A 19,718-nucleotide genomic window follows, 5' to 3' on the forward strand; every position below is an offset into this window, starting at 1 on the left:
TGTGGAACAGATAGCCTTTCAAACAGCTAAGAGCAATCTCTTGGCCTGCTGGACTCGAATTAATCAACGATTTATCATGTATTAACCTTTTATAACTTCCCTATGCATGTGCCCTTAATGACAAGGGTGATCGTTCTTCTCAATATAGCCAGACATTATCTGCAGAGTTTCTCCATAAGGACAACTTACTCCAGATCCCATGATGGCTTGGAATTTGAGGGCTATTACCTATGCTTGGAAAACAATACATTCATCAATGGTCAAGGATCATGGCCCACAGCCCCGGTCAGTCCCCTGCAACAACACTGCAAATCAAGTAAAGCACTAATGCATGTGCCTGAGTCCCATGGATCTCAGTGGAGGCTAAACACCCATTTAGCACCTGGAGCTGGAACAGTGGCTCCTTGCGAACAACTTCTCACAAGCCATCACCCTGGAGCCTGCTTTACACCAACCACTCCAGCACAGTTACTGAGGATTTCATCTTACACATAAAAATGTTGTTTAAAGTGGTGCAATACTGAGTGGTCTGAGGGTAGGAGGCTGCCAAGCTGAGGTTGTCACAGACAGGGACACAATCCTATTTACCATGAAACCAATCTATCTTTTCCTGCCATTTGCTTTACTTAGTCTCCAGCTCCCAGCAGCGGGAAGGATGCAGCTGTCTGCAGCCCCCAGCCGCATTTACCACCCGAGCCAGATGCCACCCCAGTGCAGCTTTGGGCACTCAGGTAATGGATCTCAAAGCAGTAGCTTGTAATGACGCTACTGAATGCCTGCATCATGAAGCAGACGCAAGAGGAGGTAAGTTATCACAGGAAGCTGAGTTTTGGCATCAGCCTTTCTAATAACCCCAGGCACTTTTAGTACCGGCTAAACCAAAACCAGCACAACTACTAGCTCGGGCACTGAAAACTGCTGAAAAACTGCAGTTGCATCAGAGCTTCATCATGTTCTGCACATGCTCTTGTTTCAGAGCCAGCCCATTCAGACCTGCTGCCGTATGCACTGCAATTGTAGCTGGCATTTTCCACTGCCCGGAGCTGGTGTGGAATGAAAGACACACTTTCCTGGTGAGTGGGACAGGTACCTGCCACCATGGGTGCCCTCATGGGCAGTGGGAGGAGAAGGTGCTCTCGGTGGCCAATTTCTGCTCATCCACGAAGCCAACACCCACCAGCCTGTTCCCATTTCCTCTCCTCCCTCCTCCCACCTCCCCACCCAGTCACCCTCACCAACAGCATGTGATCCTTATCGTCTCCTCCCATCCTCCTTGTTCATTCATCCGGCTTTATTCGTTTTTGTCTCCTCTTGTCCTCCCTACTGGTCCTGTGCCCTACCCAACACCTAGGTCCATCTCCCCACCCACCAACCTGCCCTCATCTCCATCACTGCTGCTCTCAGATTTCTCCCCTCCGGTCTCAGACTCACTATTCACACCTTGATTCTCATTCTTCCTCTGCATTATGTTGGCAACAGCAGGGCCAGAAACCTCCCTTGCTCCTGCACCCCCCCAGGGGTCCCCGCTCCCCACTGCAGCACCGAGGCAGTTCTTCCAAAGCTGGCTTTTCTCACGCCTTACCCGCGAGCTGGGTGTACAGCACGCTCTGCCAGCAGGAGCTGCGCTACGGGCTGAGAAAAACCACAACAGACTCGATGACACTTTGGCTAAAAAACTCTGGAGCGCAACAAACCTACACCTGGGCTGAATGCTTTTAATAAGGAAGGCAAAGACACCTCCCCTGTCAAAGCACGAGAGGACTACAGCTCTTCAAAGAAAAAGAGGTCAATATTTTGCAGTATTTCCTTCGAAGCTGCCCCTGAGAATTGCTTAAATAAAATAAAATTAAAAGGAAAAAAAATGAAGAAGTCGGGTCTCCTGGCGTAGAGAATCTCACCCCAGGTTACCAAACCTAGCAGAGAATCAGGCAAAGGCCTAGGGCATTTTAATGGGAAACACTGGGTAAAGTTAACAGAAGGCTGTACTCTCAGCCCCACCTATACCAAGTTTTAAACTTTTGCTGACACAGTTCATTATCTTACAAAACAAATTGCTCCAAGTGAACTGTGACATTAGTGTGTGTGATTCTCCAGTTGCTCAGGCTATTAATGTTTAAGATGTAATTAGAAGTAAGGGTAGAAAATAGCCTTTGCAGAATATTTTTCAGACCATTAGTTGAAAGAATTTTCCACACAATTTCTCTCTGGCATTTCTGAGTACAAGGGCCTTCTCTTTATCAAGTGCTCCCTACCCCACTAAGCAGTATGCGTTTTCAGTAGTCACGCCAGCCACCCACCCAACGTGCACCATCGGCTCCAGCTCTTGTTCTGCCACTTCACCAAACCAGAGAAGATCAGGTCAAATTAGGCTTGTATTGACAAGGGGCTGCCTTGCCTCACTTGCCTCAATGGAAAAAGGCCAAATCAATCTTACTCTCTAATCCATGAGTCCCTCTTGGTAGCCAAATTGTTAAAGAATTGAAGAAAGAAGCTGGAGAAAAGCAATAGAATATTGCACATCTACACACTGTAGAAATTATATGTATTGCCACTTCCCAGCAACAGAGACTCTGTCCACTTACTAACATGCGGTTCGTTAAGGCAGCCCTTTGCTATAGGGAAAATTGTTCATGTTAAGCCTCTTTGCCTTCTGCTCACCTTGGAAATAAGTACTTTCTGCGCTTTTTAAAAAAAACTTTCTTGCCACCTAGAACCTTCTAGCTGCAATGGCTGCTTGGAAAAAACTACTTGCCAAACACACAAGAGTCTCTTGGTTTTTTGCTTCCTGGACCACATTACTATCATTATTTATGTGGTAGCAGAGGCTAGGAGACCTGGTCATGGACCACAGCCCAGCTGCCTCGAGCTCACTGGAGGGGAAAGGAAAAAAGAAAACCACCAGAAAAATTCAAAAGCATGAAAAGCAGCAGACGAAAAGCAGTATCTAATACTTTTCCCAATTTTCCACCAAGTGCTTTTTAAGCATCATCTTTCCATTTTCAAACAAGGGAGCAGGCTGCACCCTACGTCAGTAGCCCAACTAATCAAAACTGACAACAGAAGTGTCCCACCTAGAACAACCCATCAAAAACATACCAAACCCAACCACAGGAATCTCTATAAAATAGGCTCTTTTTTTTCATACCAAATTTCCCTCCAGAAACTTTTCAACTGTGGAGAATTTTTAAAGCAGCCGGGGAAGGTCTGAGAATCGGTAACAAACACAGCCTGCAATACTGTGGAGCCCATTAGAGCTCCGGCACGCACCTTGCCTGCTTCACTACAGAGCCCTGCTCAAAATCCAGCGTTTTGCACTGCCAACAGACCATCAACTCCCTTTGTCACATAACCCAAGTCAGATACATCCACATAACAAGGCTTTTATGTGAATAAAACCTCTGCCGATGCCCGCCCTCCCCACCGTAGCGAGCCCGGCTCCCTCCAACTGCCTTCCCTTCCCCCAAAGTCACACACTTCTCCGGGGCGGTACATGAAGGGGTCCTGATCTTTTGGATATTTAAGCCACATTCATCACGTGCGTGGCCCTCTAAGTCCCAGTGGAAGAATATTATGCTTAATATGCTTAAAATTAAGCAGGTGCATATGCCTTAAAGGTGCAGCCATTGCACCACAAAGAGCACTGCTATTAAACCTCCTGTTCTCGAGAGTGTTTTTCTTTGGGGTTGGTGAAGTGTAGTCAAAGTTCCTTTGAACTTCATGTTTATGAGACATAGGTTGTACTTTTGAAAGCAAACTGGTTTCAGTTTGTGGTTTCCTTTCATCCAACTGGGAGGCAATCTGAGAAGCTGGCATGGATTGTCCTTGATTCTTGGACACATAAATACATTTCCTTGTAAAGGTACATACAAGCCAATAACACCAGGCACATTGTGGCATGCTGGAGTATTCATCTAGGTCAAGAATTTGTTTATACAAATTCTAAAAATGAATTTGTCTGGGGGGAAAATTATCTCTTCTCTGTTTAGAGCATGAAGGGACATGGTAAACATCCATCGGAGCAGGCACTCCTCTCCGCTGCAAGCAGAGAGAGCTTGTTCAAGAGGCTGTTTTATTTTTTGTTCACTAGTTGAAATGCCGGAACAGACATCCACCAGAGGCTCATCCACACGATGACCCACATAAATCCTCATCCCACATCTCCAGTGGCTCAATTTTACCCTCTTAAAACAAAAACCAAAAAAACTGAAACCCAAACCTAATTCACCAAACCTAAAACCTGGTATCGCTGAGGATTTCAGCTGTGTGACAGCAGTACTCGGAGACCAGGACACCACCTGCCATCCAGCTCCTCTGTGTGAGCTGCCTATTTAATTCACCAGCTAAAGAAACCTTGATTTGGTCCTGGACCACTGAGTCCTGACAGATGCTCTCACTAGATATAGTAAAGCTTGAAAATCCAATATATTTTTCAGCTTTAAGCTAGAGCTTAAGGACAAGTTTCTGAAAAAGAACAACTGAAAATGCTGTCACTTAATCCCCTTCTACATCCCTGAATAAATATATACATATACAAATAGAGGTATATACACACACATACACACAGGCATTGTATAGATAAATTGGCAACTCTTAATCACCCAAGTTCAGCTCGGAGTGTTTCAGTAAACAAACATCTTACCCAAGCCCGAAGAAGCAGAAAAGAAAAACAACTAAATACCTCGCATACACAGTTTCTTCAGCAGGACTCCAGAGATTACCACTTACTTAGTGCTTACAATCTGCTCAACAATGTGCAAGACAGAAAGAGAAAGAAATCAGGTTGTTGGGAACCCTCCAAGGGCACGGCAGCCACGCGCCCGGGGCTCCTGGCACCTCCGGCCCTTGAGAAGCCACCTCTCATGTCTTATGAAACCCTTCAATTTCATATACTCCAAAACCAACTCAAAATAAATGCAAACCATGACTGTGGAGATATGGTTCATTCCAACTTCAAAAATTCAATAGATGTGGAAGTAGGGAACTGAAGAAGGATATTGCAAAATAAACACGAGAATGTTTTGGTAGAACATGGCGATGGAAATCCCAGAAAGAACCAACCTGGAAGAAAATGACCACCACACATGCGAAGCAAAACTGGGGACACGTTTACCGCTTTTCGCCTAGACAGTACGCAGAGAGCTTCGAGAGGGATTGTGGAAGAAAATGGGAAAGAACTTGAGTTTTTATGCTGCTCTGAATGAAGTTAACCACTGTAAATCACATCTTACACCTAAAACTAGATTCCTACAGTCAGGAGTTAGGATTAAAAAAATTGTGTGGTTCAAATTGAGCTGGTGGTGTTTGGGGTTTTTTGGGTGTTTTCTTTTTGGGGGGAGGGGGGAAAAGAGAGAGAGGTATGAACCCAAATATATTGCAATTCTTTCCGTTTGTATTCTGGGAATGAATTGTTCATATTTTAGAATTTTATTCTTCTCTACCAAGAGAAAAATGAAATTGATTTTCTCCTGTTAGAAAAAAAAGTGTACCATATAATATAATTTTCCAAGATGGGATTTTAAGGGAAGATACATTGTGGAACAGCTTATCAAAAGGTAGAATTTGTCTTACGAACTTTCTCCCTACTTCCCTAGTACCATGGGATGAAAGTGAACATCCTCTGACGGGCTTTTAAGAAAAACACCAATAAACAGTCAGTTCTCAATGGAAGGAATTTTGTGGGATGAACCAAGAGGGGCCCCTGGCAGGACCTATGTTAATTAACATTTTTATCAAGGCTCTCTTCTTCCCCCTGCCTAAGAGTCGTGGAGACGCTGTAGGTAGGTCTTTGAGAAACATCAAGACAATGTTCAAAGATCTTTAAGAAGTCTTGGGAGGAGAACTGTGAGTAAGACAACAGGCATCATTATGCTACAGAGTAAACAAACACTACCTGAAACCCGATGAAATTATCCAGGAGCGGGTTTAAAGGATCTGAGCTGCAGTATGAATTCCTACAGCGCACACACTGCTGCATGCGCTGGCGGAGGGTATCACGGAGACAAAGAATGAAGAGGCTTCAAAAGGGGTTTAGACAAATTTGCGGTGGATTGGTATATTGATAGCTATTAAATACTGCAATGTCGATTCAGCCTGTAATTTAGGAATCCCTCAGTTGTTGACTGGTGGGAAACTGCAGTGGGGAAGGAAGAATACGAACTTTGTTGTTCATCTCCTACCCTTGCAGATCTTACCGAGGACAACCCACGGGCACCGCTCATGTAGCCACAAGCCAATCTGAGCTGACATCCCCAGTTTTTTCAAACAGATCAGCACCTCCACAGAACTGGGTAAGTCCAGATCAATGCAGACAATAAGTTTTCACTGCTATTATACGCTGCAGTTGACGCAGTAATCTCTCTTACATCGTATTACGGTGTCTGAGCAGGATGTCAGTCACCTAAAAGCAAATGGATATACAGAATCCATATCAGAAACCTTCAAAAGAGCCCTCTGGTCAGTGGTACAGGGCACGTAAAGACTGCTCAGCTGCCCTGGACTGCAGATAGCAAACATCTAACGAAGGTTGCAAGACTTTTAAGTAGGTATCCGATATATCAGAACTGCAATTTTGCATCATGATTATCTAAACAGGACCTTAGAAAAAGAGCTTAAAGCTCTGCGATGATAAGGCCTTGGTATAGGAATTGTCAGAATTGTGAGCTCTGGGAAGGAATTAAAATAGGGAGTAAAACAGTGAAAAAAGAAGAAAATAATCTATTTTCTTTTAGATTCAAGACCTGAAGGGAATTAAAAGAGGGGAAGCACTCCCAAACAACCACTTCCTCTGTCACAGGAGGGAATTCAGAAATCATCAATTTGTACAGCCCAATGCATAAAGCTTCCATAAGCACAAATCATGAGTCGGGATCTAATGAACATAACCTGATGCTAACACCCTTTCCAAATTGAATAAATGATTTGGAAGAACAGTTGACTTGTATGTTTATTTCTGTCACTGCCTGTGTACTAAGCGCATGAGCCATAAAAGCAACATATGGGCAACTCCGCAGTGTAATATAAACCCCGAGAAGCTACAACCCTCAACTACAGGTACCCCTCATAGGCTTTCCTGCTGCCTGCGTGTCTCTAAGAAGTGCTGCAGCCTCAGCTGTGCAAGTCCTGTTAGTCTTGCTGTGCTGATAAAACATATTTCTGGAAGGTGGTTACAGCTAAAAGACAGATTTACTGATGACACAGTCCAAAAAGATGAGAAGCGTTTTAACCACAGGGGCAGAAGAGCGGGCATGCCTTTAGCATTATGCACTGAGTATCACAAGATAGACACATCTCTGCCAAGGGAAGCTGGAAATGCAACTCGCTCGACTTTCTCATGTGTAAGCTGCATATAAAATATTAGTGCCATGGTCAAATAAAACATTCTACCATTTTAGGCACATTGCCTAATTAGAGGCCATTGTTATCCGAGAACACTGTTTTTGCAGCTGTCAGGAAATTAAATAACCCAAGGGTAACTTGGAATTAAATGAAGCTGTACAAACACATAGCCCAGCTCTGAAATCCTGACTGTGACAAGTAGCTCCTCTGCTTTCCAAAGGACTGAACATCTAACTAGGGCATGCAACTACCCTTTTCTATCAAGCCATAGGACAACACGATACTGGTCCTTCTTGAGTGGCTGATGTGGTAGTCCTTTAGAGACCGGGAACTTGCAAATACATGTGTATGCCCAGGCACTGCCTTCTCCCCACTTAAATAATCAGCACCTCCTGAGGAAAGACCTTCAGTACAAGTGTCCACTAAGAGAGCAATCAAGGACTGATAAAAGCAAATGCTTATATAGAAACCCCTGCTTTCATCTCATTTTCAATCAATTACTTCTCCTCTTGCAGTCCTTGTAATTTTTAAACTTTGACAGCAATCTAAAACTAAGCTGGTTATACTTCTACAGTGACTTTTTAAAAATTAAACAAAAAGGAGTGCATTTCCAATGAGATTGGCGCAGTCATGTGAAATGCACAAAAACGTCCGTTCAGAAAATGTTTATGGCGGCCTCCTTTCTTAGCTTCCTACTTGTGATTTCTGCTGTGAGAAACAAAAACCTCCAGACTAATAGCAACACTCTGAGTCTAAAAGCAAGGAGGCAAGTTCTTGCCAGGCCAGACACAGATTTAGCAATAAATGGCATTGCACAAGAAAGTCAAGTCATAATGTGGAAGTTGTTATAATGCGATAGCACGCTTCCCACCTGGCTACGCGCACAGAGGGATAAGTGACTCACTACAGGCTGGTGGGAGGAGCACTAGAAAACTGTGGTTTTACAGTACTGTCTTAGCACAGGTACGCAAGTCTCTGAAATACAGTGGTAAATAAAGTCCGATTCTGAAGCGCAGACAAGTCGATGGCAATCGGGGCTTGTAGTTAAGGCAAAAACTGATCTGTCCCACAAAGTGTGTATGTGACTCGAAACAAGCCACTCTGTCGCCTTTTTATCAGTTTCCTCATATGTGGGAGAAAAAAAAAACCTCTTACCTCACAGGGGTCTCATCAGACAGGAAGTATGAATACACTCCAAAAACAAAGCATCATTATTATGTTTGGCTAAAAACGTGGAACACGGTAAGGCAGATTCCAAAAATAATCACTATGTTCACTCTCACTGGAGAGCTGAGTTAGGAAGACAAATCCAGGTTAGGCTCCAGTCTGCTCTCAGGAAATCAGGCTGCTCTCTTCCTTCCTCTTCATGGGATAACGCACCACTAATAATGAGCAAACGTGGAAAATCAAAACCAGATCCAAGCTCCAGAAGCTGGTGTTTGCTTGTGAGAAGGAAGAAGGGAGCAGAAATTGGCTTTTTTTCTTTAGTGATAAGCAAAGGAAGATTAAAAGTTTGGCTCAAGATGTGCTCAGAGCATTGATATGGGTGTATCTGTCCTTCTAGCACAGGTTTGCCTCCTGAGTGCACTGACTTTGACGCCCTCTCTGTGCCATGATCAAGAGCTGGGTCCTTCCCAACCGGCTGACCATGGCTTTTTGCTCCCAGCGAGGAAAGCGTTGCTCATGCCAGCCTCTCCTCACGCTTCACGAGCGAATGGGCTCCACAGCCTGAAAGAATTGAGGATTTTGTCTCTGGTAATCGGGTGACAGGAACTGCAGAAGTCAGCAGATTTCCCACTTCCTGACAAAACTTGCCCTGTGTTTCAAAAACTCTTGGCAAAGGCTTTGCTCGCAGAATCTGCAAGCCGGGGGGTGGGGAGGACCTAGCCCGGCTGAGCAGCGAAGGCAAGGCTGACGGCTCAGGTTACTGTCGGCAAGGGGACACAGACAGTGTGTTTCACTGAAAAACGAAAAACACAGAAACTAAAGAAGATAAAAAAAAAGAAACCAATGCAGTTGGACTCACATTGCCAAGTCTTTCTGAATTTTCAAACAAAAGAACATAAGGAATCCTTTTTTCTTCTTCTTATTGTCTGAAAAGTGATTTTCAAAATATTTCACCAGGCTGACAGAGCAGAGCAAATAATTACATTTCAAACAAGACTTGAAGATGGAGCCACTAATTTCCTAACTGTTGTATGACTGTAACCTTGAGGTTGTGAGACTTAATCCTGTGCAAGATTAAATACTAAGATACGAGATTTTAAAATGATTATGCAACTTTTTTCATAAAAGGGTTTTTTTTTTTTCCACCATAATCTCCAATCTGTTCCGCTGTAGAGATGATTCATTCAGTAGGTCTGCAAGCGCACCCATTGTAAAAGTGAATCCTGTGGGACAGAAGCTACCTCAATTATTATTTATCATGGCTGTTGCCTGTTACATTACCAAAGCATTTCCACATGTTTACTAATTAATCTTTATACGGCCTGTTATGAGGTGATTTAATAGGATTATCCATATTTTTCAGATGAGGAAACTGAGACACAATGAGAGACTCACCCAAGGTCAGAGAAGCCTGCAGCAGACCTGGGAACTTTATCACGCTTCTCCGACTCCCTGTCCCTTCACCTTGCGATTGTAGCAGCAAACCTGCTCACTCGAGAAAGGCTCACCTGCCCAACAGGCAGCCCTTCCACAAAGCCCAGAGAGACTTTCTGTGACTGTCAGGCCAAAAGCCTGAAGACGACGGTTGGCCAGCGTGTCACCATCAGCTTAATACTGCACACAAAGGAAAGAACATCCCCTCTTTGTTTTAATTGCACAAGAGTTAGCTCAAAGTATCAAGCCTCCACTCATTCCCCTCAAAAGAGAACTGTTAGTTTGGAGTCAAACACATGCATTGCTCTGCCTTTCCAGAGTTAGACACAAGGAATTGAACTGATTCTAGTAAACCCCAAACAACTAAACACATTGCATTGGGATTATGAGAGCTACCCTTGATCCATCATTAGCTCTGCAGACTTTGTACCAAGGCTGGCAGAAAGCTGGAAAAGACTATTTTCTCCTGGTGTGGTGATCAAAGTTGGTGAAGTTTGGGGGCACAAAAACTTGCCACCTCTGCCTGAGAGCCTCTGCCTAGGTACAGACAAGACGGAGGCTTGTTTGGCTTTCCCTCCCAGGTCACTTGAGCAAGAGGATCCTTCAAGCCTGCCAGGGACAGAAGTTTTCTCGTGTTGATGAATGACTGTTGATCCTTGGGAAACCTGAGGCATGGGCACCTCCATCCCCTGCACCAAAGAGAAAATATGGCAAATCCGCTCAGAGACCAGCCCTGGGGAGTGCCGCGTGCTGGCATTTTGCAAGGGATTGCCACAAAAGAAACGTTTTCTCTGTTTGCAGGTGATGAGACTGTTTTTTCAGAAGGTTACTGTATTCTCACCATTTCTAGACTAAGGTCACAGCATATATGAGATGCCAAGGTCGAGGAAATCCACTTCCTAGTCAGGTCATGAACTTGAGAAAAGTATGGCTTGAAAGTTATAGTAGGTTCACAACTAGCAAAGTTTGGGAACTGAGGGTTGAACACTTTCAGCCTTGGTAAAAAGGTTCATTTCTCTGCTGTATCACTGATCCCTCAGCAATCCCCGTGCTTCAGTCCTCGACCCGTGACTGCGGGGTAACAGCACCTCCTCATCTCTCACGGGGTGCTCCATACAGAGTTCACATAAAAAGCAGAGTAAGATTACAGATTTCAGTCCTACCAGCATTTACAACATACAAATGTTTCAAAAAGTCTTACAGAGTATATTCAGCCTTGTCCCTTCCTCACCTTGGGGTGCAGCACTTGCCACCCTGGCAGACTGCGGATAGCTCCAGATATAGGCGAACAATGAAAGCCAACAAATCCCCCTAAGTCCTGCCTAAATAAAATTCCAAACAAACCCAGATGCCTCAGTGGAACAGCACATAGGTGGTCAAATGCTGTCTAGTGAAACAAATAAGCAGGGATGCTACTTCTCTGTTAAGCTGCATCTTGCTTTTACAGACCAACCTAAAATTTCAGTGAATCATTCCATCATTTCAGCCAGAAAAGCTTTTTTAGGTTCTGCGTTTATGAGAGCGGGTTGATAAGAGTGAGCCATAGTATCTATCTGCTCATCTGTCTCAGACTTCGGAAAGTGCTAGGAAGCAGCCAAGATGTAATAAATTTATAGGAGGAAATCATGGCTAGTCAAGTGGTTCAGGAAGAGATGTCTGGGCTTTCTCTCCACAGGCTGCAAAACAAACACAGATATAGATACACACCCATCTACTGGAGAAAACAGTGAAAAATATGTATTATTTATGCATTATTTCTTTAAATAGGAGCAAGGAGAGAAACTGGACCAAAAGACTTTATGTGGCAGGTTACAACCATAAGGAACAGTATGTGCCATCAAGATTTGCAAACCCACTCCCATATGAGCTCTAAGGAGTAGCGAAAGTGCCCCTTTCCCCAGGTGACACAAGCCAGACCGTGGAACAGCACATATTTCTCACCCTTCCCTGAAAGCTTTAACTACCAAGCCCTGCTGCCTCTCGGGAGAGGGCAGAAATCCCATGTAATCGCAGCCCCTCAACATGCCTATCGATCTGTACCAGCGTATATGCTTTGAAGGAAAAACCCTCCCAACCAAGCACATACTTCTGTTGAGTCAGTACTCAAATCCCCATGTTTTTAATTTGAATTTAAGTCATTAATACCACATTACTTAAAAACCCTGAAAACCACAGACACAGTGTAGTCTGGCCAATACAGAGATCCAAAAGAGAGCGACTGTGCACGTGTTTAATAGAGAAAAACATCTTCTGCCTAGCAACCAGCAGGCTCTCCTGGCAGTCCAGGGGAAGGAATTCAGCGCTATAAATGTCAGCAAGCAAATTAAGCCACCGTGCCTGAGATACAAAGGCCTAGTCACCGGGCAATAAAAAAATTAAAGGAGAAATAGTTATAGAAGAAATAGCCAAAAAGAACAGATGCATCTATTTGCTTGCTTCCCTCTGTATCTTTAAATAAAGTTACAGATTGCTCCCAGCTAGATGGGTTCTGTGCTTGCACTTATTTATAAGATGATTTCTGGCCCATTTTATATACAAGATGAGAGAGAGGACACGGAAAGCAATTTACCATTTTGATGTTATTGAAAAAGGGGCTCAATGTGGTACTAAAGCATATGATGGTCCTGAATCCAAGGTCAGATAGAGAACAGGTTGTCTGAGGATGATGGCTATCAAAACAAAGCACTGCCAGCAGGAGAGCTTTTTTTTTCTTTTTATCCTTTCTTTTTATTAGAATGAGGTCACCATTTATGAATTTGGACAAAATCTCTCTGCTACTCTAACTAGTTGAGATTTTTCAAGTCATTCCATTATCTTAATGTACTAGGCAATTTACTGTGAGGTATGAACTCAGATTACGAGCCTCCTCATTCTGGAAACTGTGTAAATGCATAAATTTCTGGCCTTAGAGGAGTTACTCGTCATACTGGGCAGCCAAAGAAGGTTAAAGGAAGGACTGTCACCTCCATCTTGCAGATGAACCTCAGTGTGGGGAGACTGAGAGGCTTGCTCTATGTTCCCACAGAGGATCTGCACCGAAGGAGGAGATGTTTCTGCTTCAGTACTGAAATCAAACTGCTCTTCCTCTCTAGTTCCAGTCCAGAAGAGACCAGTCAGGACCTAAGGTCTGCTAACTGCAGTGGCCTACATGAAATGGGCTTGCCAGATCTAGGAGAGAGAAGACCAGAGTATGGGAAGGTGATGTGTTCCCCTTCCCCACCCCCAATTCCCCTGAAACTAGAATATGCATGTTTACCAACTTGGAAATCACAAGGATTCACTCCTCCCTTGACCCTAGCATTTGATTTCTTTTCCGCTTCTCTGATAACATTTTAAGTTCACTGCCTACAGAGGAAGATTGCACGCAAGGGACACCGATTACCGCCAAGGCTGGGAAGGCAGTGATCTCGCCTTGGAAACTGTAGCAGCTCGTTGCTCTACGATCTTCCATCTTCAGGACAGCTTCACCTGGATGACAGACTGTCACAGACCCCATTTATGCAGATGTTTATGGAGCAACTCAACAGCTGCCAAGATCACAGAGGAGGCTATGTCAGGGTAGCAACAGGCTAGGGGTTGTCCCCCAAGGGAGAAAGAAGCCTCCCAAACTCCATCCACTGCCCTGTAAGAGGTCTCAAAAAGGGAGACTCCTCTTTTCATCATAAATAGGGCATAAACTCAAAAAGTAGAACTTGTTGCCTTCTAGGTGCAAAGAGACTATCTCGCCATAGGAACAATAGCACATCGCCGGGTCCCAGTGGTGGCGATTCAGGGAGGGTCCTTATCACAGAGTTTGGCCTTCTTTCAAGTGGATGCAACAGATACTGAAACAAAGAAATACCTGAGGGTAAACTGCAGCCGTCTCTCACCTCCATGCAACTGGACCAACTTATATAGAGGACACTGGATGGGCTTTTACTTCATTAGGCTTAGAGAATAAATGTGGTTGAGGTAGAGTGTTCTTCATTTCACACTGTGCTGTGCTGTGTAAAATGGGGGGCTAGATGGATGGGGTTTCATTGAAAGCTACCCAAGCAGAGCTATCGCTCTGTTGTGGACTTCCAAGAGAAAAAAAGGGCAAATATGATGGCAGACAAACCAGCTGGAGAAACCAGAAGCAGAAATGGGGCAATTAAAACAAACCAAACACCCAAACTGGCCCTTTACCTCCAATAAAACTCTGTCTGGACATATGGTACAGAAGCTGCGGTGTGACAGCTGTTGGGAGTGTCACTGGAAGAATGTTGCTACCCCCAAACCCCATTGTTTTATTCAGATGGCATCTCCAGGACAGGACTGCAATGTCGGTAACTGCTTCCTGGTGCACAGAAACAGGGTTTCTGAGAGCATGGCTATCGCCAGGTGTCCTGGCATGTGCTTTCCTTCCACTGTGAGAAACCCAAAGCCTTTGATGAACAGAGACTACTGGGACCAGTGAGACCACAGGCTAAAGCTTTGCTGGTGCAGCTGCCCAGAGATGGAGGGAGTCTGTCCTTGCTGGCCTTTGAAAAAGGAAAGACTACGCAGAGAGCGCAGGGGCAATGGCATATCTGCACTACACACAGGCAGCTCCTGCTTTCAGCCAAGCCTTGGGGGAAAAGCAAACCAAACTCAAATATTGCTACATTTCAGGGAGCAGCGGCCGCTCGACTCTTCTGCCTTGTGCCAGCTGCACAGCAGGTGATAAATGCATGGATTTTACATGGCTGTCCAAGCACCCCAGTAGCTGAGACACTCGTCTTCACACAGGAGGGCCCACGGCCAAACTCCTTCTGGTAATTCATCTCAGTATCAGCCAGGAAAAGAGCTTTCTGTGCACTGTCCCCCTGTGTTATTTGCTGAATAAAATTCTTCCTCATTAACGGGCCAAAGCCCAAGAAACGGCCACTGGAACAAACAAGGTTCTGTGCAGATATAATCCCCACCTCACCGCTGGGGGATTAAAGTAAAGAATTAGGCTGTAGCCGTTCCCTTCCAGCACGATGGATGCTTAAGCAGGTTATGGCTTTGCACTGCAGATGTTTTCTGGGGAGAAGAAATAATGACTTCTTTACCAGCCTGACTCACTTGCGACTCTCAGGGAAACAAGCCCGAGGATTATTTTTTGACAAAACAGTTAAGAATGGTTACTGCATGTCAGTATGTTTGAAATGTTAACCTCAAGGATTGCTGAAAGTGCCAGTATTTCTCCAGCCTATTCTTTGCCCTTCAGTGCTGTTTGTGATATGCAGGAGAAGGGGCCTGGCTAACTTGAGAGATGCCAGCTAACAGGACAATCTTCTCACTGCTGCTGCAGCAAAAATTCATATAGGTGCCTGAGAAAGAAAGGTCCTAATTTTCCACACAGACAAGCCTGCCCTTCAGAGACCTACATCTAGTTTGTTAAGCACTGGAAGAACAGAAGTTACCTGGAGAGGAAAAAGCAGCGTCACTTACTGCTGCTGGGTTTGCTACCTAATCTGCTCACCAAGGGTGAAAATTTACCCTGTAATTCTTGAGCTGAACCTGGCACTTGGCTAGTCAGGTCAAGAAGCAGCTGATCCACTTGAGGCGGACGTGATTGGCGGTGTTTTGCAAGAAGGTAGGATGCTGCAATTCTTCCAGATTTTGATCCTGTTCAAGTCTATGGGCCGATTACACTCTGTACAAAGGCCAAGTGAGACTCCTTCTCCTGAGACATTTATAGCCAGACTGTGAGGGGGAAGCAGGGAGTGAAGCAGAGGCTTTCACTGTGACAAGGCATCCTAGAGGGCAGATCCTGAATTCCTCCAGACCATGAAAAACTTACAGCATATGAAAATGAGGAACAGGGATGGAGCAACAGCGGAGATTGCAGTCAGGGCTAACCCTGAGGTGGTGACAATTCAGAAGGAAGAGCATGGGCTGGGCACAAACCCAAAGGGCACGGGGGCTGTGTTAGGCGAGTTAGCGGGATGCAGAGCATACAAGTCTTGCCAGCAGATCAGAACTTACTGGCAAAGAACAAAGAAAAAGTGATGAAGCTGCCAGTTCCTGACACTACTACCCGTGCTGGGTTTTGCACCTGGCTTCCACGCCATGCCATAGCGAAGGATGGCCTTAGCATGCTCCTTCCTTCCCCTGCGTTGCCTGGAAGGTGATCTTTTCTCCTGCAAAGCCCTGCTTTAACACCCCAACTGCATGTGGTGTATTTGAGAAAAAGGGATGTGACATGCTGCCAAAACCATTGCTTAACGGAAGCTACATGGGTGCTGTAACTATCAGCAGTAAATTTATGTGTGCATGAGAGCCAAGGTAATAAAGTCAGAAAGGTCCAAGCAGAGAGGGCTGCTGCTTTGAAGTGCAGCAGCTCTGTCTGCTTCGCAGAGATAACCCAAGGCACCAGTGGGACATGCAGCTTTTCAAGGACACTGGTCTGGCTAGGCCTGGGATTTGCTCCAAGTACAACCAGTGGTGTACACAGTGCAACACGACCCCGTTACTGGTGAGCAAAACCACTGCTTGAGCTTACCTTTGTATCAAGCCGGAATAATCTCCAGAGGTAAACAGCAGTGTGGCTGCTAGCGGCTGTACGGGGGTGGCTGCAATCCAGACCTGCCACCAGCGACTGAGCTGAGGAATCTGCCTTGTGCCAGCTGGGCAGAGAAATGAGTGCCACGGGTATCACGGACACAGATGTGATGCTGGAGATGAGCGTGTCCCTACCATGGCGCATCTGCAGGGGCAGCACGGTTCAGCAACACAGACTCCCTCCTGACAATGGGAATCTCTGCATTTCTTGCTCTGCCATGTGCTGTGGCCCTTGGAAAAAAAAAAACCCAACTTTTCTCCTTCTTTGGTGACTTCTCTCTTAAAATTAAGCTCTTAGAGGGAAGCTTTGCATGCTGCTATTATGGCAAAACCGAATTTGAATTGATTTCCCCCAGCTACCACCAATAATAATAAAAGAAGGTACTACCAATAGCAGTAATAAAATTTTCGCACATATGCTCCCTGAAGAAAATGCAGCAAGGGACATTCTGGCAGCAGAATTGTATGTCAAGTCCTCTTTTGGGAGCAAAAGCAGAACACGTGACATACACTTTCAATCAAACCCCACAACTCCCAAGTTAAAAACAGCAATAGCTGTAAAGATCCATTCACCTATTCTCAACGTACTGATTATTTTATGAAAACGTTTAGCCACTATTGTAGTGTTCCAAATTGTAATAATTTATTCTATTATGTGTTTATGAGTACTCCTGAAACAGAAAGGGAATAATTCAGCAATGCTACCGATTATAAAACTTTTACTCCATACTAAATAAAGATGGTATAGTTTCTAATTTTCTCCTTATGGTTTGGATATTACAAACCCATTGAATATTACAGTGTCACAAGTAGCCACTCGACAGTTAATTCCTGTTCAGGAATGAAATCCTCTTTTTTTGTATTTTAATGAATTTTCTCCAAACCGGTAAAATGTGTAGACTTTTAATTCCAACCACAGAAAGCAGTGATTGAACAAAGATAATAATAGCTCCACAATACTTCCTCATTCCACCACCTCAATACACTGCTACAAACAAAACCTCCCCACATGATAAATGTTATTACAAACTATTTCCATCCACAAAGCCAAACCATTCTCTCCATCAGCACTCGCCCAACGCCAAGTGCCTGCAGCTCCCAAGCACATGGCAACCACCTTATCTGACTCCACCTTTGACACAGGCAGAGAGGGACCCTCAGCCACCATGGGCAAAGACGGCACGTTTAATACAGAGAGAGCTGGGAGTAAGAAAGGGGGATAAATCACAGCTTTCAGCGATGAGCCGAAGGAGCTGATACACAGCTCCACAGCATTGTGATGTTTGTGGGGATGATACAAACTACTCACCTTCAAGTGCTCCTTTGAAAGAGAGAGGTTGGATGAACAAGCGGGAGATGCAAGATGTGGTGTGCTTGTGGAGGTTTGGGGGCAAAGGCCAGGTCATTTTAATACAATGATACTCAGATGGTTTTTCTTTCTTAAATGCGCTTAAGTTTTCTTTAAGACTTGTGCATGCTCTTCTCCCGGCATTAAAATATATTCATATTCCATGTGTGAAACGCCTTGTACAGCACAGCAGCTGAGACAGTATGCTTAAGTGATCAAAGCACCTCTCGTAGCTGTACTACTAGCACTGACAAACAGACCTGTTTTACAAACGCTTTGGTTTATAATCTCAGTGAGAGATGACATGTTTTCCTCCTCCACCCCCACCTCCAGGTTGGATACCGAAGCGGCACAAGCCAACACTTACCTAGGAAGCCCTCTTCATCCACAATGATGGTGTAGTCCTCTGGGGTTTCTGTGAGGCTGAAGAACTTGCACCTGGCAAAGGCAAACAGCAGGAGAACATGATTAGCTGCTGGACTGAGCGGAGCCTGGTCTTCCATCTAAAACGGAGGTCCCTTCCCACCCGAGCTGTGCCGGGGGAAAGAGTCACAGTCTGGTGTGTACGGAGAGGCCTGAGGCATTAACAGACCTGGATTTTATTCCTGGCTCAGCCACTCACACTGTGTGACCCACATTCCTTGCTGCCTGCCTAAGCACAATGGAGCTGGTAAAACACTTATTATTTTTATGACTTAGTTCTTAGTTACTTTTCTTAATTACCATGTCCCTTAAGGCATCCTGTCACAGCCCAGGACCTGCTTTATTGCACTGACACAGAGCGAAAGGCTTTGCTCCCCAGCTGATCACTCCAGCGCCCTCCAAAAGCCTTCCCACAGTTCATGCATGCTCCCATCTTCCTTATTTACCCAGTGAAGCTTCTTGCCTTGTCAAGGTTTGACATCTAATCTCTCAACCGAGCCCCAGTATGTCTTCTTACTGCTTCAGAGGCTTTTCCTACCAGCAGACAGCATGCCAGTTCCCTTTGCTGGTCCTTGCCTCTCCCCTCAGTAGATGCCTCTCTTCCCCGGGTTGCTCCAGGTGAAGAGACAAGTGGCAGGGGCCATCCAGCACACGAACACAAGGTCGTGCTCCCCCCCGCAGTCTCCCACTGCCTCTGTTCTGCTCTGTGCTCATCTTTCGACACCGCAGGCCATGTGCGCCACAGCCTCTCCGTCCCATTCAGCACTGAGGGCAATGTCACCTCTCACAGGAGATACAAAATAAATGTGACGTGGGATTCTTCCACTGTAGAGACACAAACAAAAAAAAGCCTCAGCCTTAAGGTTTAACACCACATATAGCTGGAAAAGCTTTTTTCCCTGGCACACCAACATACGTACAGCAACAGCTACTAAAAAAACCCAAAACTTTCTCCAGCTTCTCTCCAGTTGGCCCCCAGCAATGGCAGGAAGGTTTGCACATTTTGCAAGCTCACGTTCACCTTCAGAAGAGCACGCACTTGTTGAGAGCACCAGCGCAGGGCTCGTGGCCCCTCCAGGAGCACGCGGGCTGCGTTTGCCACCCAAGCTACAAAACAAGTTTTTTCCCTCTTGATGCTAAATTGGGTGCAACGGGAAAAGCCCGTGTCTTTAAGGACCAAAGAGCAGGATTTCACACTTACGCCGTAACACTATCAGATTTGTCTGATGCAACCTACAGAAAATATTTTAAATACTGGAAAAAGAAAGCTGGTTCTTAAGGCCCACAGATTTCACAGTGTCTTCGCAGTATAATCCCTGCATGGGGCACAGTTCAGCAGTACTGAGCAACCAGGGCCTACCAGGGCTTCTCAGCACTGCTGAGCGTCTGTGTCCCAAAGTCTTCAGGACTTCTGAAAGCCAGGAACCCCACACTGGTGGCTCAAGACATCAAAAAATGGAAG

General features: G+C 45.2%; 1 protein-coding gene across 1 annotated transcript in view; it reads right to left on the minus strand.

Annotated features, from left to right (window-relative positions):
• The window catches only part of CASTOR2 (cytosolic arginine sensor for mTORC1 subunit 2), a 123,296-nt gene that overhangs the window by 38,734 nt on the left and 64,844 nt on the right, over nt 1-19,718 (minus strand). Inside the window, exon 2 of the mRNA XM_064468338.1 lies at nt 18,201-18,271. Within this exon, the coding sequence (XP_064324408.1) occupies nt 18,201-18,271 (71 nt within the window). The remainder of the gene's footprint in view (nt 1-18,200; nt 18,272-19,718) is intronic.

The sequence above is a fragment of the Phalacrocorax carbo genome, chromosome 17 (genome assembly GCF_963921805.1).
Source record: "Phalacrocorax carbo chromosome 17, bPhaCar2.1, whole genome shotgun sequence".
NCBI lineage: Eukaryota > Metazoa > Chordata > Aves > Suliformes > Phalacrocoracidae > Phalacrocorax > Phalacrocorax carbo.